Raw genomic sequence first — 17,156 nt, 5'->3', positions numbered from 1 at the left:
AGCAGCCGCCTCAGCGCGGAGCTCGGAGCAGCCCCCTCAGCCCGAGGCAGCCCCCCAGCACGGAGCTCAGGGAAGCCACCTCAGGCCTCGGCGCGGAGCAGCCGCCTCAGCGCGGAGCAGCCCCCTCAGCCCGGAGCTCAGGGCAGCCCCCTCAGCCCTCGGCGCGGAGCAATCCCCTAAGCCCGGGGCAGCCCCCTCAGCGCGGGGCAGCCGCCTCAGCGCGGAGCCCGGAGCAGCCCCCTCAGCCCGGGGCAGCCCCCCAGCACGGAGCTCAGGGAAGCCCTCTCCGCCCTCGGCGCGGAGCACTCCCCTCAGCACGGGGAAGCCGCCTCAGCACGGAGCAGACCCCTCAGCGCGGAGCCCGGGGCAGCCCCCTCAGCCCTCGGCGCGGAGCAGCCCCCTCACCGCGGAGCCCGGGACAGCGCCCTCAGCCCTCGGCGCGGAGCAGACCCCTCAGCCCGGGGCAGCCGCCTCAGCGCGGAGCAGCCCCCTCAGCGCGGAGCCCGGGACAGCGCCCTCAGCCCTCGGCGCGGAGCAACCCCCTCAGCGCGGAGCAGCCCCCTCCGCACGGCGCCCGCGGAAGCCCCCTCAGCCCTCGGCGCGGAGCAGCCCCCTCAGCCCCCGGCGCGGAGCAATCCCCTAAGCCCGGGGCAGCCCCCTCAGCGCGGAGCAGCCGCCTCAGCGCGGAGCAGACCCCTCAGCGCGGAGCCCGCGGCAGCCCCCTCAGCCCTCGGCGCGGAGCAGCCCCCTCACCGCGGAGCAGCCCTCTCAGCCCTCGGCGCGGAGCAGCCGCATCAGCGCGGAGCTCGGAGCAGCCCCCTCAGCCCTCCGCGCGGAGCAGCCCCCTCAGCGCGGAGCAGCCGCCTCAGCGCGGAGCCCGAAGCAGCCCCCTCAGCCCGGGGCAGCCCCCCAGCACGGAGCTCAGGGAAGCCCCCTCAGGCCTCGGCACGGAGCAGCCGCCTCAGCGCGGAGCAGCCGCCTCAGCGCGGAGCCCGGAGCAGCCCCCTCAGCCCGGGGCAGCCCCCCAGCACGGAGCTCAGGGAAGCCACCTCAGGCCTCGGCGCGGAGCAGCCGCCTCAGCGCGGAGCAGCCGCCTCAGCGCGGAGCCCGGAGCAGCCCCCTCAGCCCGGGGCAGCCCCCCAGCACGGAGCTCAGGGAAGCCCCCTCAGGCCTCGGCGCGGAGCAGCCGCCTCAGCGCGGAGCCTGGGGAAGCCCCCTCAGCCCTCGGCGCGGAGCAGCCGCCTCAGCGCGGAGCAGCCGCCTCAGCGCGGAGCCCGGGGAAACCCCCTCAGCCCTCGGCGCGGAGCAGCCCCCTCACCGCGGAGCAGCCTCCTCAGCCCTCGGCGCGGAGCAGCCCCCTCAGCCCCGGGCAGCCCCGCAGCACGGAGCTCGGAGCAGCCCCCTCAGCCCTCGGCGCGGAGCAATCCCCTAAGCCCGGGGCAGCCCCCTCAGCCCTCGGCGCGGAGCAATCCCCTAAGCCCGGGGCAGCCCCCTCCGCGCGGAGCAGCCCCCTCCGCGCGGAGCAGCCGCCTCAGCGCGGAGCAGACCCCTCAGCGCGGAGCCGGGGGCAGCACCCTCAGCCCTCGGCGCGGAGCAGCCCCCTCAGCGCTGAGCCGGGGGCAGCCCCCTCAGCCCTCGGCGCGGAGCAGCCGCCTCTGCGCGGAGCAGCCGCCTCTGCGCGGAGCCCGGGGCAGCTCCCTCAGCCCTCGGCGCGGAGCAGCCCCCTCAGGCCTCGGCGCGGAGCATCCGCCTCAGCGCGGAGCCCGGGGCAGCCCGCTCAGCGCGGAGCCGCCCCCTCAGCCCGGGGCAGCCGCCTCAGCGCGGAGCCCGGGGCAGCCCCCTCAGCCCTCGGCGCGGAGCAGCCCCCTCACCGCGGAGCAGCCCCCTCACCGCGGAGCAGCCCCCTCACCGCGGAGCAGCCCCCTCACCGCGGAGCAGCCGCCTCAGCGCGGAGGAGACCCCTCCGCGCGGAGCAGCCGCCTCCGCGCGGAGCAGCCGCCACAGCGCGGAGCAGACCCCTCAGCGCGGAGCCCGGGGCAGCCCCCTCAGCCCTCGGCGCGGAGCAGCCCCCTCAGCGCGGAGCAGCCGCCTCAGCGCGGAGCTCGGAGCAGCCCTCTCAGCCCTCGGCGCGGAGCAGCCCCCTCACCGCGGAGCAGCCGCCTCAGCGCGGAGCCCGGAGCAGCCCCCTTAGCCCGGAGCAGCCCCCTCAGCCCGGGGCAGCCCCCCAGCACGGAGCTCAGGGAAGCCCCCTCAGCCCTCGGCGCGGAGCAGCCCCCTCAGCCCTCGGCGCGGAGCAATCCCCTAAGCCCGGGGCAGCCCCCTCACCGCGGAGCAGCCCCCTCAGCGCAGAGCCCGAAGCAGCCCCCTCAGCCCGGGGCAGCCCCCCAGCACGGAGCTCAGGGAAGCCCCCTCAGCCCTCGGCGCGGAGCACTCCCCTCAGCCCGGGACAGCCGCCTCAGCGCGGAGCAGACCCCTCACCGCGGAGCCCGGGACAGCGCCCTCAGCCCTCGGCGCGGAGCAGACCCCTCAGCCCGGGGCAGCCGCCTCAGCGCGGAGCAGCCCCCTCAGCGCGGAGCCCGGGACAGCGCCCTCAGCCCTCGGCGCGGAGCAACCCCCTCAGCGCGGAGCAGCCCCCTCCGCACGGCGCCCGCGGAAGCCCCCTCAGCCCTCGGAGCGGAGCAGCCCCCTCAGCCCTCGGCGCGGAGCAGCCCCCTCACCGCGGAGCAGCCCTCTCAGCCCTCGGCGCGGAGCAGCCGCATCAGCGCGGAGCTCGGAGCAGCCCCCTCAGCCCTCCGCGCGGAGCAGCCCCCTCAGCGCGGAGCAGCCGCCTCAGCGCGGAGCCCGAAGCAGCCCCCTCAGCCCGGGGCAGCCCCCCAGCACGGAGCTCAGGGAAGCCCCCTCAGCCCTCGGCGCGGAGCAGCCGCCTCAGCGCGGAGCCTGGGGTAGCCCCCTCAGCCCTCAGCGCGGAGCACTCCCCTCAGCCCGGGGAAGCCGCCTCACCGCGGAGCAGACGCCTCAGCGCGGAGCAGACCCCTCAGCGCGGAGCAGACCCCTCAGCGCGGAGCAGCCGGGGCAGCGCCCTCAGCCCGGGCCAGCCCCCTCAGCGCGGAGCTCAGGGCAGCCCCCTCAGCCCTCGGCGAGGAGCAATCCCCTCAGCCCGGAGCAGCCGCCTCAGCGCGGAGCAGCCGCCTCAGCGCGGAGCCCGGAGCAGCCCCCTTAGCCCGGGGCAGCCCCCCAGCACGGAGCTCAGGGAAGCCCCCTCAGGCCTCGGCGCGGAGCAGCCGCCTCAGCGCGGAGCAGCCGCCTCAGCGCGGAGCCCGGAGCAGCCCCCTCAGCCCGGGGCAGCCCCCCAGCACGGAGCTCAGGGAAGCCCCCTCAGGCCTCGGCGCGGAGCAGCCGCCTCAGCGCGGAGCAGCCGCCTCAGCGCGGAGCCCGGAGCAGCCCCCTCAGCCCGGGGCAGCCCCCCAGCACGGAGCTCAGGGAAGCCCCCTCAGCCCTCGGCGCGGAGCAGCCCCCTCAGCCCTCGGCGCGGAGCAATCCCCTAAGCCCGGGGCAGCCCCCTCACCGCGGAGCAGCCCCCTCAGCGCAGAGCCCGAAGCAGCCCCCTCAGCCCGGGGCAGCCCCCCAGCACGGAGCTCAGGGAAGCCCCCTCAGCCCTCGGCGCGGAGCACTCCCCTCAGCCCGGGACAGCCGCCTCAGCGCGGAGCAGACCCCTCAGCGCGGAGCCCGGGACAGCGCCCTCAGCCCTCGGCGAGGAGCAGCCCCCTCAGCGCGGAGCAGCCGCCTCAGCGCGGAGCTCGGAGCAGCCCCCTCAGCCCGGGGCACCCCCCAGCACGGAGCTCAGGGAGGCCCCCTCAGGCCTCGGCGCGGAGCAGCCGCCTCAGAGCGGAGCAGCCGCCTCAGCGCGGAGCCCGGAGCAGCCCCCTCAGCCCGGGGCAGCCCCCCAGCACGGAGCTCAGGGAAGCCCCCTCAGCCCTCGACGCGGAGCACTCCCCTCAGCCCGGGACAGCCGCCTCAGCGCGGAGCAGACCCCTCAGCGCGGAGCCCGGGACAGCGCCCTCAGCCCTCGGCGAGGAGCAGCCCCCTCAGCGCGGAGCAGCCGCCTCAGCGCGGAGCTCGGATCAGCCCCCTCAGCCCTCCGCGCGGAGCAGCCGCCTCAGCGCGGAGCAGCGGCCTCAGCGCGGAGCCCGAAGCAGGCCCCTCAGCCCGGGGCAGCCCCCCAGCACGGAGCACAGGGAAGCCCCCTCAGCCCTCGGCGCGGAGCAATCCCCTCAGCGCGGAGCAGCCGCCTCAGCGCGGAGCAGCCGCCTCAGCGCGGAGCAGCCGCCTCAGCTCGGAGCTCAGGGCAGCCCCCTCAGCCCTCGGCGCGGAGCAATCCCCTAAGCCCGGGGCAGCCCCCTCACCGCGGAGCAGCCCTCTCAGCGCGGAGCCCGGGGCAGCCCCCTCAGCCCGGGGCAGCCCCCCAGCACGGAGCTCAGGGAAGCCCCCTCAGGCCTCGGCGCGGAGCAGCCGCCTCAGCGCGGAGCAGCCGCCTCAGCGCGGAGCCCGGAGCAGCCCCCTCAGCCCGGGGCAGTCCCCCAGCACGGAGCTCAGGGAAGCCCCCTCAGGCCTCGGCGCGGAGCAGCCGCCTCAGCGCGGAGCAGCCGCCTCAGCGCGGAGCTCGGAGCAGCCCCCTCAGCCCGAGGCAGCCCCCCAGCACGGAGCTCAGGGAAGCCACCTCAGGCCTCGGCGCGGAGCAGCCGCCTCAGCGCGGAGCAGCCCCCTCAGCCCGGAGCTCAGGGCAGCCCCCTCAGCCCTCGGCGCGGAGCAATCCCCTAAGCCCGGGGCAGCCCCCTCACCGCGGAGCATCCGCCTCAGCGCGGAGCCCGGAGCAGCCCCCTCAGCCCGGGGCAGCCCCCCAGCACGGAGCTCAGGGCAGCCCCCTCAGCCCTCGGCGCGGAGCAGCCGCCTCAGCGCGGAGCAGCCGCCTCAGCGCGGAGCTCGGAGCAGCCCCCTTATCCCTCGGCGCGGAGCAGCCCCCTCGGCGCGGAGCAGCCCCCTAGCACGGAGCTCAGGGAAGCCCCCTCAGCCCTCGGCGCGGAGCAGCCGCCTCAGCGCGGAGCAGCCGCTTCAGCCCGGAGCTCGGAGCAGCCCCCTCAGCCCTCGGCGCGGAGCAATCCCCTAAGCCCGGGGCAGCCCCCTCAGCGCGGAGCAGCCGCCTCAGCGCGGAGCTCGGAGCAGCCCCCTCAGCCCGAGGCAGCCCCCCAGCACGGAGCTCAGGGAAGCCACCTCAGGCCTCGGCGCGGAGCAGCCGCCTCAGCGCGGAGCAGCCCCCTCAGCCCGGAGCTCAGGGCAGCCCCCTGAGCCCTCGGCGCGGAGCAATCCCCTAAGCCCGGGGCAGCCCCCTCAGCGCGGAGCAGCCGCCTCAGCCCGGAGCTCGGAGCAGCCCCCTTATCCCTCGGCGCGGAGCAGCCCCCTCAGCGCGGAGCAGCCCCCCAGCACGGAGCTCAGGGAAGCCCCCTCAGCCCTCGGCGCGGAGCAGCCGCCTCAGCGCGGAGCAGCCCCCTCAGCGCGGAGCCCGGGACAGCGCCCTCAGCCCTCGGCGCGGAGCAGCCGCCTCAGCGCGGAGCAGCCCCCTCAGCGCGGAGCCCGGGACAGCGCCCTCAGCCCTCGGCGCGGAGCAGCCGCCTCAGCGCGGAGCAGCCGCCTCAGCGCGGAGCCCGGGAAGCCCCCTCAGCCCTCGGCGCGGAGCAGCCCCCTCACCGCGGAGCAGCCTCCTCAGCCCTCGGCGCGGAGCAGCCCCCTCAGCCCTCGGCGCGGAGCAATCGCCTCAGCGCGGAGCAGCCGCCTCAGCGCGGAGCAGCCGCCTCAGCGCGGAGCTCGGAGCAGCCCCCTCAGCCCGGGGCAGCCCCCCAGCACGGAGCTCAGGGAAGCCCCCTCAGGCCTCGGCGCGGAGCAGCCGCCTCAGCGCGGAGCAGCCGCCTCAGCGCGGAGCTCAGGGCAGCCCCCTCAGCCCTCGGCGCGGAGCAATCCCCTCAGCCCGGAGCAGCCCTCTCAGCGCGGAGCCCGGGGCAGCCCCCTCAGCCCGGGGCAGCCCCCCAGCACGGAGCTCAGGGAAGCCCCCTCAGGCCTCGGCGCGGAGAAGCCGCCTCAGCGCGGAGCAGCCGCCTCAGCGCGGAGCCCGGAGCAGCCCCCTCAGCCCGGGGCAGTCCCCCAGCACGGAGCTCAGGGAAGCCCCCTCAGGCCTCGGCGCGGAGCAGCCGCCTCAGCGCGGAGCAGCCGCCTCAGCGCGGAGCTCGGAGCAGCCGCCTCAGCCCGGAGCTCAGGGCAGCCCCCTCAGCCCTCGGCGCGGAGCAATCCCCTAAGCCCGGGGCAGCCCCCTCAGCGCGGAGCAGCCGCCTCAGCGCGGAGCCCGGAGCAGCCCCCTCAGCCCGGGGCAGCCCCCCAGCACGGAGCTCAGGGCAGCCCCCTCAGCCCTCGGCGCGGAGCAGCCGCCTCAGCGCGGAGCAGCCGCCTCAGCGCGGAGCTCGGAGCAGCCCCCTTATCCCTCGGCGCGGAGCAGCCCCCTCAGCGCGGAGCAGCCCCCCAGCACGGAGCTCAGGGAAGCCCCCTCAGGCCTCGGCGCGGAGAAGCCGCCTCAGCGCGGAGCAGCCGCCTCAGCGCGGAGCCCGGAGCAGCCGCCTCAGCCCGGGGCAGTCCCCCAGCACGGAGTTCAGGGAAGCCCCCTCAGGCCTCGGCGCGGAGCAGCCGCCTCAGCGCGGAGCAGCCGCCTCAGCACGGAGCCCGGAGCAGCCCCCTCAGCCCGGGGCAGCCCCCCAGCACGGAGCTCAGGGAAGCCCCCTCAGGCCTCGGCGCGGAGCAGCCGCCTCAGCGCGGAGCAGCCGCCTCAGCGCGGAGCCCGGAGCAGCCCCCTCAGCCCGGGGCAGCCCCCCAGCACGGAGCTCAGGGAAGCCCCCTCAGGCCTCGGCGCGGAGCAGCCGCCTCAGCGCGGAGCAGCCGCCTCAGCGCGGAGCCCGGAGCAGCCCCCTCAGCCCGGGGCAGCCCCCCAGCACGGAGCTCAGGGAAGCCCCCTCAGGCCTCGGCGCGGAGCAGCCGCCTCAGCGCGGAGCAGCCGCCTCAGCGCGGAGCCCGGAGCAGCCCCCTCAGCCCGGGGCAGTCACCCAGCACGGAGCTCAGGGAAGCCCCCTCAGGCCTCGGCGCGGAGCAGCCGCCTCAGCGCGGAGCAGCCGCCTCAGCGCGGAGCTCGGAGCAGCCCCCTCAGCCCGAGGCAGCCCCCCAGCACGGAGCTCAGGGAAGCCACCTCAGGCCTCGGCGCGGAGCAGCCGCCTCAGCGCGGAGCAGCCCCCTCAGCCCGGAGCTCAGGGCAGCCCCCTCAGCCCTCGGCGCGGAGCAATCCCCTAAGCCCGGGGCAGCCCCCTCAGCGCGGGGCAGCCGCCTCAGCGCGGAGCCCGGAGCAGCCCCCTCAGCCCGGGGCAGCCCCCCAGCACGGAGCTCAGGGAAGCCCTCTCCGCCCTCGGCGCGGAGCACTCCCCTCAGCACGGGGAAGCCGCCTCAGCACGGAGCAGACCCCTCAGCGCGGAGCCCGGGGCAGCCCCCTCAGCCCTCGGCGCGGAGCAGCCCCCTCACCGCGGAGCCCGGGACAGCGCCCTCAGCCCTCGGCGCGGAGCAGACCCCTCAGCCCGGGGCAGCCGCCTCAGCGCGGAGCAGCCCCCTCAGCGCGGAGCCCGGGACAGCGCCCTCAGCCCTCGGCGCGGAGCAACCCCCTCAGCGCGGAGCAGCCCCCTCCGCACGGCGCCCGCGGAAGCCCCCTCAGCCCTCGGCGCGGAGCAGCCCCCTCAGCCCCCGGCGCGGAGCAATCCCCTAAGCCCGGGGCAGCCCCCTCAGCGCGGAGCAGCCGCCTCAGCGCGGAGCAGACCCCTCAGCGCGGAGCCCGCGGCAGCCCCCTCAGCCCTCGGCGCGGAGCAGCCCCCTCACCGCGGAGCAGCCCTCTCAGCCCTCGGCGCGGAGCAGCCGCATCAGCGCGGAGCTCGGAGCAGCCCCCTCAGCCCTCCGCGCGGAGCAGCCCCCTCAGCGCGGAGCAGCCGCCTCAGCGCGGAGCCCGAAGCAGCCCCCTCAGCCCGGGGCAGCCCCCCAGCACGGAGCTCAGGGAAGCCCCCTCAGGCCTCGGCACGGAGCAGCCGCCTCAGCGCGGAGCAGCCGCCTCAGCGCGGAGCCCGGAGCAGCCCCCTCAGCCCGGGGCAGCCCCCCAGCACGGAGCTCAGGGAAGCCACCTCAGGCCTCGGCGCGGAGCAGCCGCCTCAGCGCGGAGCAGCCGCCTCAGCGCGGAGCCCGGAGCAGCCCCCTCAGCCCGGGGCAGCCCCCCAGCACGGAGCTCAGGGAAGCCCCCTCAGGCCTCGGCGCGGAGCAGCCGCCTCAGCGCGGAGCCTGGGGAAGCCCCCTCAGCCCTCGGCGCGGAGCAGCCGCCTCAGCGCGGAGCAGCCGCCTCAGCGCGGAGCCCGGGGAAACCCCCTCAGCCCTCGGCGCGGAGCAGCCCCCTCACCGCGGAGCAGCCTCCTCAGCCCTCGGCGCGGAGCAGCCCCCTCAGCCCCGGGCAGCCCCGCAGCACGGAGCTCGGAGCAGCCCCCTCAGCCCTCGGCGCGGAGCAATCCCCTAAGCCCGGGGCAGCCCCCTCAGCCCTCGGCGCGGAGCAATCCCCTAAGCCCGGGGCAGCCCCCTCCGCGCGGAGCAGCCCCCTCCGCGCGGAGCAGCCGCCTCAGCGCGGAGCAGACCCCTCAGCGCGGAGCCGGGGGCAGCACCCTCAGCCCTCGGCGCGGAGCAGCCCCCTCAGCGCTGAGCCGGGGGCAGCCCCCTCAGCCCTCGGCGCGGAGCAGCCGCCTCTGCGCGGAGCAGCCGCCTCTGCGCGGAGCCCGGGGCAGCTCCCTCAGCCCTCGGCGCGGAGCAGCCCCCTCAGGCCTCGGCGCGGAGCATCCGCCTCAGCGCGGAGCCCGGGGCAGCCCGCTCAGCGCGGAGCCGCCCCCTCAGCCCGGGGCAGCCGCCTCAGCGCGGAGCCCGGGGCAGCCCCCTCAGCCCTCGGCGCGGAGCAGCCCCCTCACCGCGGAGCAGCCCCCTCACCGCGGAGCAGCCCCCTCACCGCGGAGCAGCCCCCTCACCGCGGAGCAGCCGCCTCAGCGCGGAGGAGACCCCTCCGCGCGGAGCAGCCGCCTCCGCGCGGAGCAGCCGCCACAGCGCGGAGCAGACCCCTCAGCGCGGAGCCCGGGGCAGCCCCCTCAGCCCTCGGCGCGGAGCAGCCCCCTCAGCGCGGAGCAGCCGCCTCAGCGCGGAGCTCGGAGCAGCCCTCTCAGCCCTCGGCGCGGAGCAGCCCCCTCACCGCGGAGCAGCCGCCTCAGCGCGGAGCCCGGAGCAGCCCCCTTAGCCCGGGGCAGCCCCCCAGCACGGAGCTCAGGGAAGCCCCCTCAGGCCTCGGCGCGGAGCAGCCGCCTCAGCGCGGAGCCCGGGGTAGCCCCCACAGCCGTCGGCGCGTAGAAGCCGCCTCAGCGCGGAGCCTGGGGAAGCCCCCTCAGCCCTCGGCGCGGAGCACTCCCCTCAGCCCGGGGAAGCCGCCTCAGCGCGGAGCAGCCGCCTCAGCGCGGAGCAGACCCCTCAGCGCGGAGCCCGGGGCAGCCCCCTCAGCCCTCGGCGCGGAGCAGCCCCCTCAGCGCGGAGCTCGGAGCAGCCCTCTTAGCCCTCGGCGCGGAGCAGCCCCTTCACCGCGGAGCAGCCTCCTCAGCCCTCGCCGCGGAGCAGCCCCCTCAACGCGGGGCAGCCCCCTCAGCGCGGAGCTCAGGGAAGCCCCCTCAGCCCTCGGCGCGGAGCAGCCCCCTCACCGCGGAGCAGCCGCCTCAGCGCGGAGCCCGCGGCAGCCCCCTCAGCCCTCGGCGCGGAGCAATCCCCTAAGCCCGGGGCAGCCCACACAGCGCCGAGCAGCCGCCTCAGCGCGGAGCAGCCGCCTCAGCGCGGAGCGCGGAGCTCGGAGCAGCCCCCTCAGGCCTCGGCGCGGAGCAGCCCCCTCAGCGCGGAGCAGCCCCCTCAGAGGGGAGCAGGCCCCTCAGCCCGGAGCAGCCGCCTCAACCCGGGGCAGCCCCCTCAGCGCGGAGCCCGGGGAATCCCCCTCATCCCTCGGCGCGGAGCAGCCGCCTCAGCGCGGAGCCCGGGGTAGCCCCCTCAGCCGTCGGCGCGTAGCAGCCGCCTCAGCGCGGAGCCTGGGGTAGCCCCCTCAGCCCTCGGCGCGGAGCACTCCCCTCAGCCCGGGGAAGCCGCCTCAGCGCGGAGCAGCCGCCTCAGCGCGGAGCCCGGGGTAGCCCCCTCAGGCCTCGGCGCGGAGCAGCCCCCTCAACCCGGAGCAGCCCCCTCAGCGCGGAGCCCGGGGCAGCCCCCTCAGCCCTCGGCGCGGAGCAGCCCCCTCAGCGCGGAGCAGCCGCCTCAGCGCGGAGCAGCCCCCTCAGCGCGGAGCAGCCCCCTCAGAGGGGAGCAGGCCCCTCAGCCCGGAGCAGCCGCCTCAACCCGGGGCAGCCCCCTCAGCGCGGAGCTCGGGGCAGCCCCCTCAGCGCGGAGCCCGGGGAATCCCCCTCATCCCTCGGCGCGGAGCAGCCGCCTCAGCGCGGAGCCCGGGGTAGCCCCCTCAGCCCTCGGCGCGGAGCAGCCCCCTCACCGCGGAGCAGCCCCCTCACCGCGGAGCAGCCCCCTCAGCGCGGAGCAGCCGCCTCAGCGCGGAGCAGACCCCTCCGCGCGGAGCCCGGGGCAGCCCCTTCAGCCCGGGGCAGCCGCCTCAGCGCGGAGTCCGGAGCAGCCCCCTCAGCCCTCGGCGCGGAGCAGCCCCCTCAGCCCGGGGCAGCTCCCTCAGCGCGGTGCCCGGGGCAGCCCCCTCAGCCCTCGGCGCGGAGCAGCCCCCTCAGCCCGGGGCAGCCCCCTCAGCCCGGGTGAGCCCCCTCAGCCCTCAGCGCGCAGCCGCCTTAGCCTGGGTGACCCCCCTCAGCGCGGAGCAGCCCCCTCAGCGCGGAGCAGCCGCCTCAGCCCGGGGCAGCCGCCTCAGCCCGGGGCAGCCTCCTCAGTCCGGCGCAGCCGCCTCAGCCCGGGTGATCCCCCTCAGCCCGGGTGAGCCGCCTCAGCCCGGGATAGCCCCCTCAGCCCGGGTGAGCCCCGTCAGCCCGGGTGAGCCCCCTCAGCGCGCACCGGTCGCCTCAGCCCGGACTGGCCGCTTCGGGGCGCGCCTCTCCCGCCTTGCAGAGCCCCTCACCTTTGGCGGCGGCCGCCGGGTCCCGCAGCAGCGTCTTGAAGCGGGCGCCATTGAACTCCTCGTCCCGCGGGCCACAGGCGCGCTTGGCCGCAGGCTCCCCGCTCCGCTCCCCGGCCTCGCCGCTCCGCTTCCCGGCCATGCTCGATCCAAACCCGGCCCAAGCCCGCCCCGGAACCGCCGCCGCTCTCGCAGGAAGGGGCGGGAGCAGCCGGGGCCGTGGAGGAGGCGGACCGCCCTAGTGGGAGGGCTTCCGCAACAACCGGTGCCGAGGTGGGCAAAAAGAGTTAAAAATAGTTATCGTGGAATGGTTTGGAAGGGACCGTAACCATTCCCACCCCCTGCCATGGGCAGGGACTCCTTCCACTGGGCCAGGTTGCTTCACGCCCCATCCAGCCTGGCCTTGGACACTTCAGGTACCAGGGGCAGCCACGGCTGCTCTGGGCATCCTGTGCCAGGGCCTGCCCACGCTCCCAGGGAACAATTCCTGCCCAATGTCCCCTCTGCAGCAGTCTCTCATCCATCGCTGCTTGCAAGGCCAAGCAGGTTTTTGTCATCCCACTTTCCCCAGACTGCAGCCCCCTGCGATCCTGAACCAACACAGACTTGGGAGTGGAAGGGGAAAGCAGGGAGTGCAGGGAAGCAGGGAGGGCAGAGAACTGCCCCAGACACTCCTGTCTCTCCGGGAGAGGGAAAGGCTGCGGGGTGACCTAACCGTGCCTTTCCAGCACCTGAAGGGACCCACGGCAGAGATAGCGAGGGACTATTTGTAAGGGAAGGAGTGGCAGAAAAGGGGGAATGGCTTCCCGCTGCCACAGGGCAGGCTTAGGTGAATTAAAATCTAAACTCTCCCCTTGCTTTCAGCAAGAGTTATGCCAAGACAAGCACAGTGATAAGGAGGAACAGAAAAAGCCTTGCTCCAATAAACTGTTTCATATGGAGCAACACCAGTTGAAACAGTAGTGGAAGATAGAGTAGGTTAGTTCAGTAAGAAAAAATTAAAATAAAGATCTATCCAAATCCAAACCAGGATTTTTTTCATTTGTGCAAGTAATAAAAGTAACATTAGTATCTTCCTGGGCTTTTTCAAACTGTTTTTATTTTGGCTTTTTTTTTTTTTTTAGCAAAATGCTGTAAAAAGAGTGATCCAGGAGAGGGCAACATTGACAGCCATTCTGAGACCTAGGATGAACAAATGCTTTCACACTGACAGAAGATGCTGCGATGTTTTGAGAGCAGAGCATAGAACAAAATAAAAGAAGCTGAAGTTAGAAGACAGAAAAGGGTAAAATAAAGGGAGTACATAACACTGGGGGGAAAAAAGGAAATGGGAAAGTGTTAATTGCTAGATACTGGGTACAAGGGCTTTTTTTGAGTAATTGATGAGAACAAAGTCAGAAGCATATTACTGCTGCTAGTGACATCATGCTCCAAACTCTGCTGATAATTCCTATTTCTAGGAGTACTTAAATTGAACTCACTGCATTCCAGCTACTTTTCTGCTTCTTTAGAAGGCAGTGCCATTTGGAATTTGCCTCAGTATAGCAAATTCTATTCAAGGGTACAGACTTCTCAGTTCTTCCATAAAACATTTTTGGTGGTTCTTCTGGATGATGGGAATCCTTTGTTTCAGCCTTACAGTTTTCTTGAAACCTAAATTTATGCAGCTATCCAAATGCATTTGCAATTCCAGAAATTGATAGACACATAGTGTGGAAGGTAAGTAACATTCTCAAGAGGGAGTTGCTTTGCTATTGAGGGGATGAAAAGGAAGGGCAGAGCTAGCAGAACCAGGAAAAAGGATTTGATTTAACACAGCTTTTAAAAGGCTCAATACTGATACTGAGGTACTGAGATCTTCAAGGTAACAGTCCTAGTTACCAGACTTACAGGCCTGATAGTTACCATCGCACCATATTTCACAGTTCTAGTCTTTTAAAAAGTACAGCACCATGGTACTGAAAGTTATTTTTATTTCATTTTATTTCGAGTTCAATTCTGCTGTCCCCTCCCTGCCTGTGTGGCTGTCAGAGGCTCCCAGGAGGCTGGGGAAGCAGACTGCTGCTCTCCCTTCCAGCCAGGCCCCTTCCATGTTCTGCTGGAGTGCACTTTGAGGCCCGTGTCCTTCTCTTTCTCTGTTATACCTGACAGCTTTCCTCCCCCAGGTCTGGTTTTTTCTCTGCTGATTTCAGCCTTAAACTCTGCTGTCCTTCTCAGCCAGCCCCTCTCTCTCTGCAGCCTTTAGCCACGGATGCTTGCTGTTCTGTAGCTAACATTTGCCACCCAAACCTAGTTAAACCTTGAGCCAGCTATCCCAGCACAGCCCGTGCTGATCCCAGCCCAAACCTGGGTCCTTTAAACCCTCTGCTGCTGGGCTACTGGAGCCCCAAGTCAAAGTAACCCCTGTGGTGGCTTCACTTCCAGGCCATCTGTCAGCTGTGATCCCCTACCCTACCCTAGTAAGAAATGCATTCATTTCATAAGATAATTTTTAAATTTTATGTGTAAATCAACCATAGAAAGCATCCAGAGGGGATGGATTTAATCCAAAATCCCATCTCTAAAACTGTAGTTCTCAATGTTTGCTCTTAGTTCACACAATCACTCCATGGAAAAGTTTCCTTTGGTGTTTCCCAAAATTTCAAGTGTGATGTAGAGCTCTTGGTGAAATCCTCCTGCTTTCCAGCCCTTGACACGCTGAGGGATCCCAGGAGGAGCAAGGGTGGCTGCTGCAAGAGATGGGACACCAGGACCCCCTCCTGAGCACGGGAATATTCCCAGCACTATCCCATCACGTGTCCCAGTGCCCTGTGCCCCACACTGCCCTGATCCCGCCCAGCCCAGGGCTGGGTCATACACTTGGAGACACAGACACAGTCACTGCAGGGCTTGAGTTCCACAGGCTTGGCATCAGGGAGTCCAGGGGATGTGCAGGTCAGTGTGTGGAGCCAGGGGATGAGTGGGCTGGCGAGGCTGAAGCAAAGGCACAGCTTTTGTTACTCTAGATGCTGTCAAACAAACCCCTCTCCTCCTGTTCTCCCCCCTCCTCCAGTCGCAGAGTTGTTTGAGTGCAAGGAGTGCATTTTGGGCCTGACTGATGGCAATGTGTGCTCCTCCCACAAGGAACATGAGAGCCTGTCCATATGGACAGGGCGCTATGAGCACCAGAGCCTTGAGCACGGTGTGAGTCGAGCTGGGCTCAGTGCCAGGTGCTGGAGATGGGTGGCAGGATCAGAAAAGAGGAGAAGAGGACAGAAGAGTGGGGAGGCCCATGAGCAGGCTGTGAAAAGCTGGAGGAGGCACATGCTGGAAGCACCTCTGAGCATCTCCTGCAACACTCAGGGGATCTTCTGTGTACTGAAATCCTCCCCACCTTCTGCACAGGGAATAATCCCCAGGCATCATCCACCCTGAGTTACTTTGGCATGGTCACTGAGCCACAGAATTTACCAGGGAGCCCTTGCAGTCCTGATGGGAGAAACAGGCAATTACAAACACTGCATTATTATTTTCAAATGTTGTTATTTGCCTCTAATTTCACAGTGCTCAGGTTGAATCAGCCTGAGGTGTGGATCTCAAAACTATCAACTCTAACTTATTAGATGTTGATATGGGCTACTCTTTTCTGAAACACTACCAGTTTTCCATGCCTTTACATATTTAACTTGAGAGACCCTGAAGCCTGATTTTTTTCAAGGCTCTTGGAAAAGCCACAGTTTTTTTCAGTGTTTTGACATTGATTCTGTGGCTTTAAAAAGCTTCAGTCTTGAATTTCAAGTACATAATCATTAGTCATTTGGAAAATCTTAGCCTAAACACTTATTAAAGGGGAACAGTGACAACAACCCGTCAAAGGCAGGCTTATAAAACCACAACAAAGCACTTTCACAAAGAGGTTGATTTCCAAGGCCCTGGTGCTCCCAGCAACTCTGTCCTGGTGTCCTTCCTAAGCTGAGAGGCAGGACCACAGTCTGTCTTTGGAGCACCGTGTCAGGGAGTGACCAGGGACGACTTGGGTGCTTTAAGAGAGCAAGAGCAGCAAACCCAGGGCCTTTTCCTGGTGCAGTTGTTCTGCCTCCACCTTGGGTCATGTTTTCTCTTGTTCCCAGCAGTGAGCTCTGTGAGATGGGACGTGCCTCTCTCTTCATGTCAGCACAAGTGCCAGGTGCCCTGCTGGAAGGAGCAATCTGCGCACAGGAGAGGTGCCAGCGCCACTGGCAGCGCCCAGGAGGGTGAGGAGAGGGGGCTTTCTGCTGTGCCTGGTGGGGAAATGCAGCCAGGTTCCACCCCAAGGGAGACGGGAGGCTTGGCAAACTTCATGGGCCACGTCTGGTGTCTGGTGAGGTGCTCAGGCTCTGTCTGGTGTTCCAGCTAGTTTGCCCAGGGAGCAGCTCAGGAGCACAAAACTCACAGCTGGTTTAGCTGAGCCTGCTCTCTCTGAGGCAAAAGCAGTGGACATTTCCCCTCCTTTAAACCTGCTGTGGGGAGTGCTCGCTCAGTACCCACTCACATTTCTATTTACACACACCAGGGGGTTTCCTAGCTCTGGCTCCCCAAATTGGTCCTGTCAAATTCAAATTACAGTACACTTGAAGATCTTGCTAGATCTTACTATCCACAGTACCTTGTGAGAACTTACAGCACCCAAAACACATTTAGAATTAGGAAAAACTGTGGGACAAGCTTCTCTACACCTATTTCCAGCTTGTATCCATAGAAATAGAGGCTGCATGGGGAAAAACGCAGTCTGTTATTTGAAATAATCACCATACAGTGATTACTGTAAAGTATGTGCTTTGTTTTAAGTGGTCTGACACTCATTTCCATAGAAACAGACAGAGGATAGCAACCCACTTGTTTGAACTGTCCTGTAGATTCTGTCTGGGACAGAATGAAGGAATATAAAATGTTTAAAAATGTGGGAAAAGCCTGGGGGTTTGTTCTTAATGTTTTTGTTTGTTTTGTTTTGTTTTAATCCTCAAAAGCCAAAAAGAACATTAGGGAACTTCTTGGAAACTTTATTCCGGGAGAATAAAATGAAAATGACAAATATCAGTTGTTAAAAAAATTACAGGGGAGAAAGCAGGAAGAAAGAGCAGTGAAGGGTGTAGTGGTGAGAAGTGTACACACAGATATGTGTGTGTGTTTGTGAGAAAAAGTACTTCTGAGATATTTTTCTGACAAATTTTGTTATTGTACAATAGATCTAGTGATTTTTTTTTTCACTAATAGGAAAATTTAGGCCATCTAACTCAACTGTCTATTTCATTTCAATTTTTTTTTAACATTCACTTTCTTTCATTTCACATTGTTTACTTCTTAACTGACACACTAATTTTATTGGAATTTCCATACACTAAGTCATGATATGAGCTTTGAATTGGCACTTGGAGTGAAGTTCAGGGAAGTATTAATAACATGGAGAAAAATAAGTGAAGTGCTCAGATTTTGGCTTTGCTTTTGCCAAGCTTCCATGTAACAGCACAAATCCTGCATTTCTGGCACTGTGAAATGGTTTCTTTTCTGCCCAAGTCCAAAAGAGAGAAACTGTCTGGAGCAGATGTGATATCTCTCCTGGATTCTAACTCCTGGAGTTTTCTGGGATTTTTTTTTTCCTTTGGGGGAAAAAAGGAATCTAATTCCTGTTGCTTGTGAGGAAAGGACGAGGCTGGGATTCTATAATTCTACATGCTGAACATGTCTGGATCAGTTACATTGTCTTGCAGCAAGTGAGTATTGCCAGCTCCTAGGAGCTGCATTCTGCACATCATGGTGAGCACTGTCTCCCTTCCTGCCTCTGTGTTCCACACTCCTGTCTCCAGGTTCACTACTTAAACCATCACAGGGAAAAGCAGAGATTGGGAACACTGCCTTTTGTATTTTAGGTTACTTGGTTTTAGGGTAATTT

General features: G+C 67.6%; 1 protein-coding gene across 1 annotated transcript in view; it reads right to left on the bottom strand.

The window, feature by feature from the left end:
• The window catches only part of URB1 (URB1 ribosome biogenesis homolog), a 72,260-nt gene extending 60,846 nt beyond the window's left edge, over window positions 1-11,414 (bottom strand). The window contains exon 1 of the mRNA XM_071417882.1: window positions 11,252-11,414. Coding sequence (XP_071273983.1) covers window positions 11,252-11,390 — 139 coding nt within the window. The 5' untranslated portion in view covers window positions 11,391-11,414. The remainder of the gene's footprint in view (window positions 1-11,251) is intronic.
• Between the last annotated feature and the right edge of the window lie 5,742 nt (window positions 11,415-17,156).

Source organism: Agelaius tricolor, unplaced genomic scaffold (assembly GCF_023055355.1).
Source record: "Agelaius tricolor isolate 1412-34295 unplaced genomic scaffold, bAgeTri1.0.p SCAF_71, whole genome shotgun sequence".
NCBI lineage: Eukaryota > Metazoa > Chordata > Aves > Passeriformes > Icteridae > Agelaius > Agelaius tricolor.
Note: the sequence above shows the minus strand (reverse complement) of the source record. Positions and strands in the feature narration are given on the sequence as shown.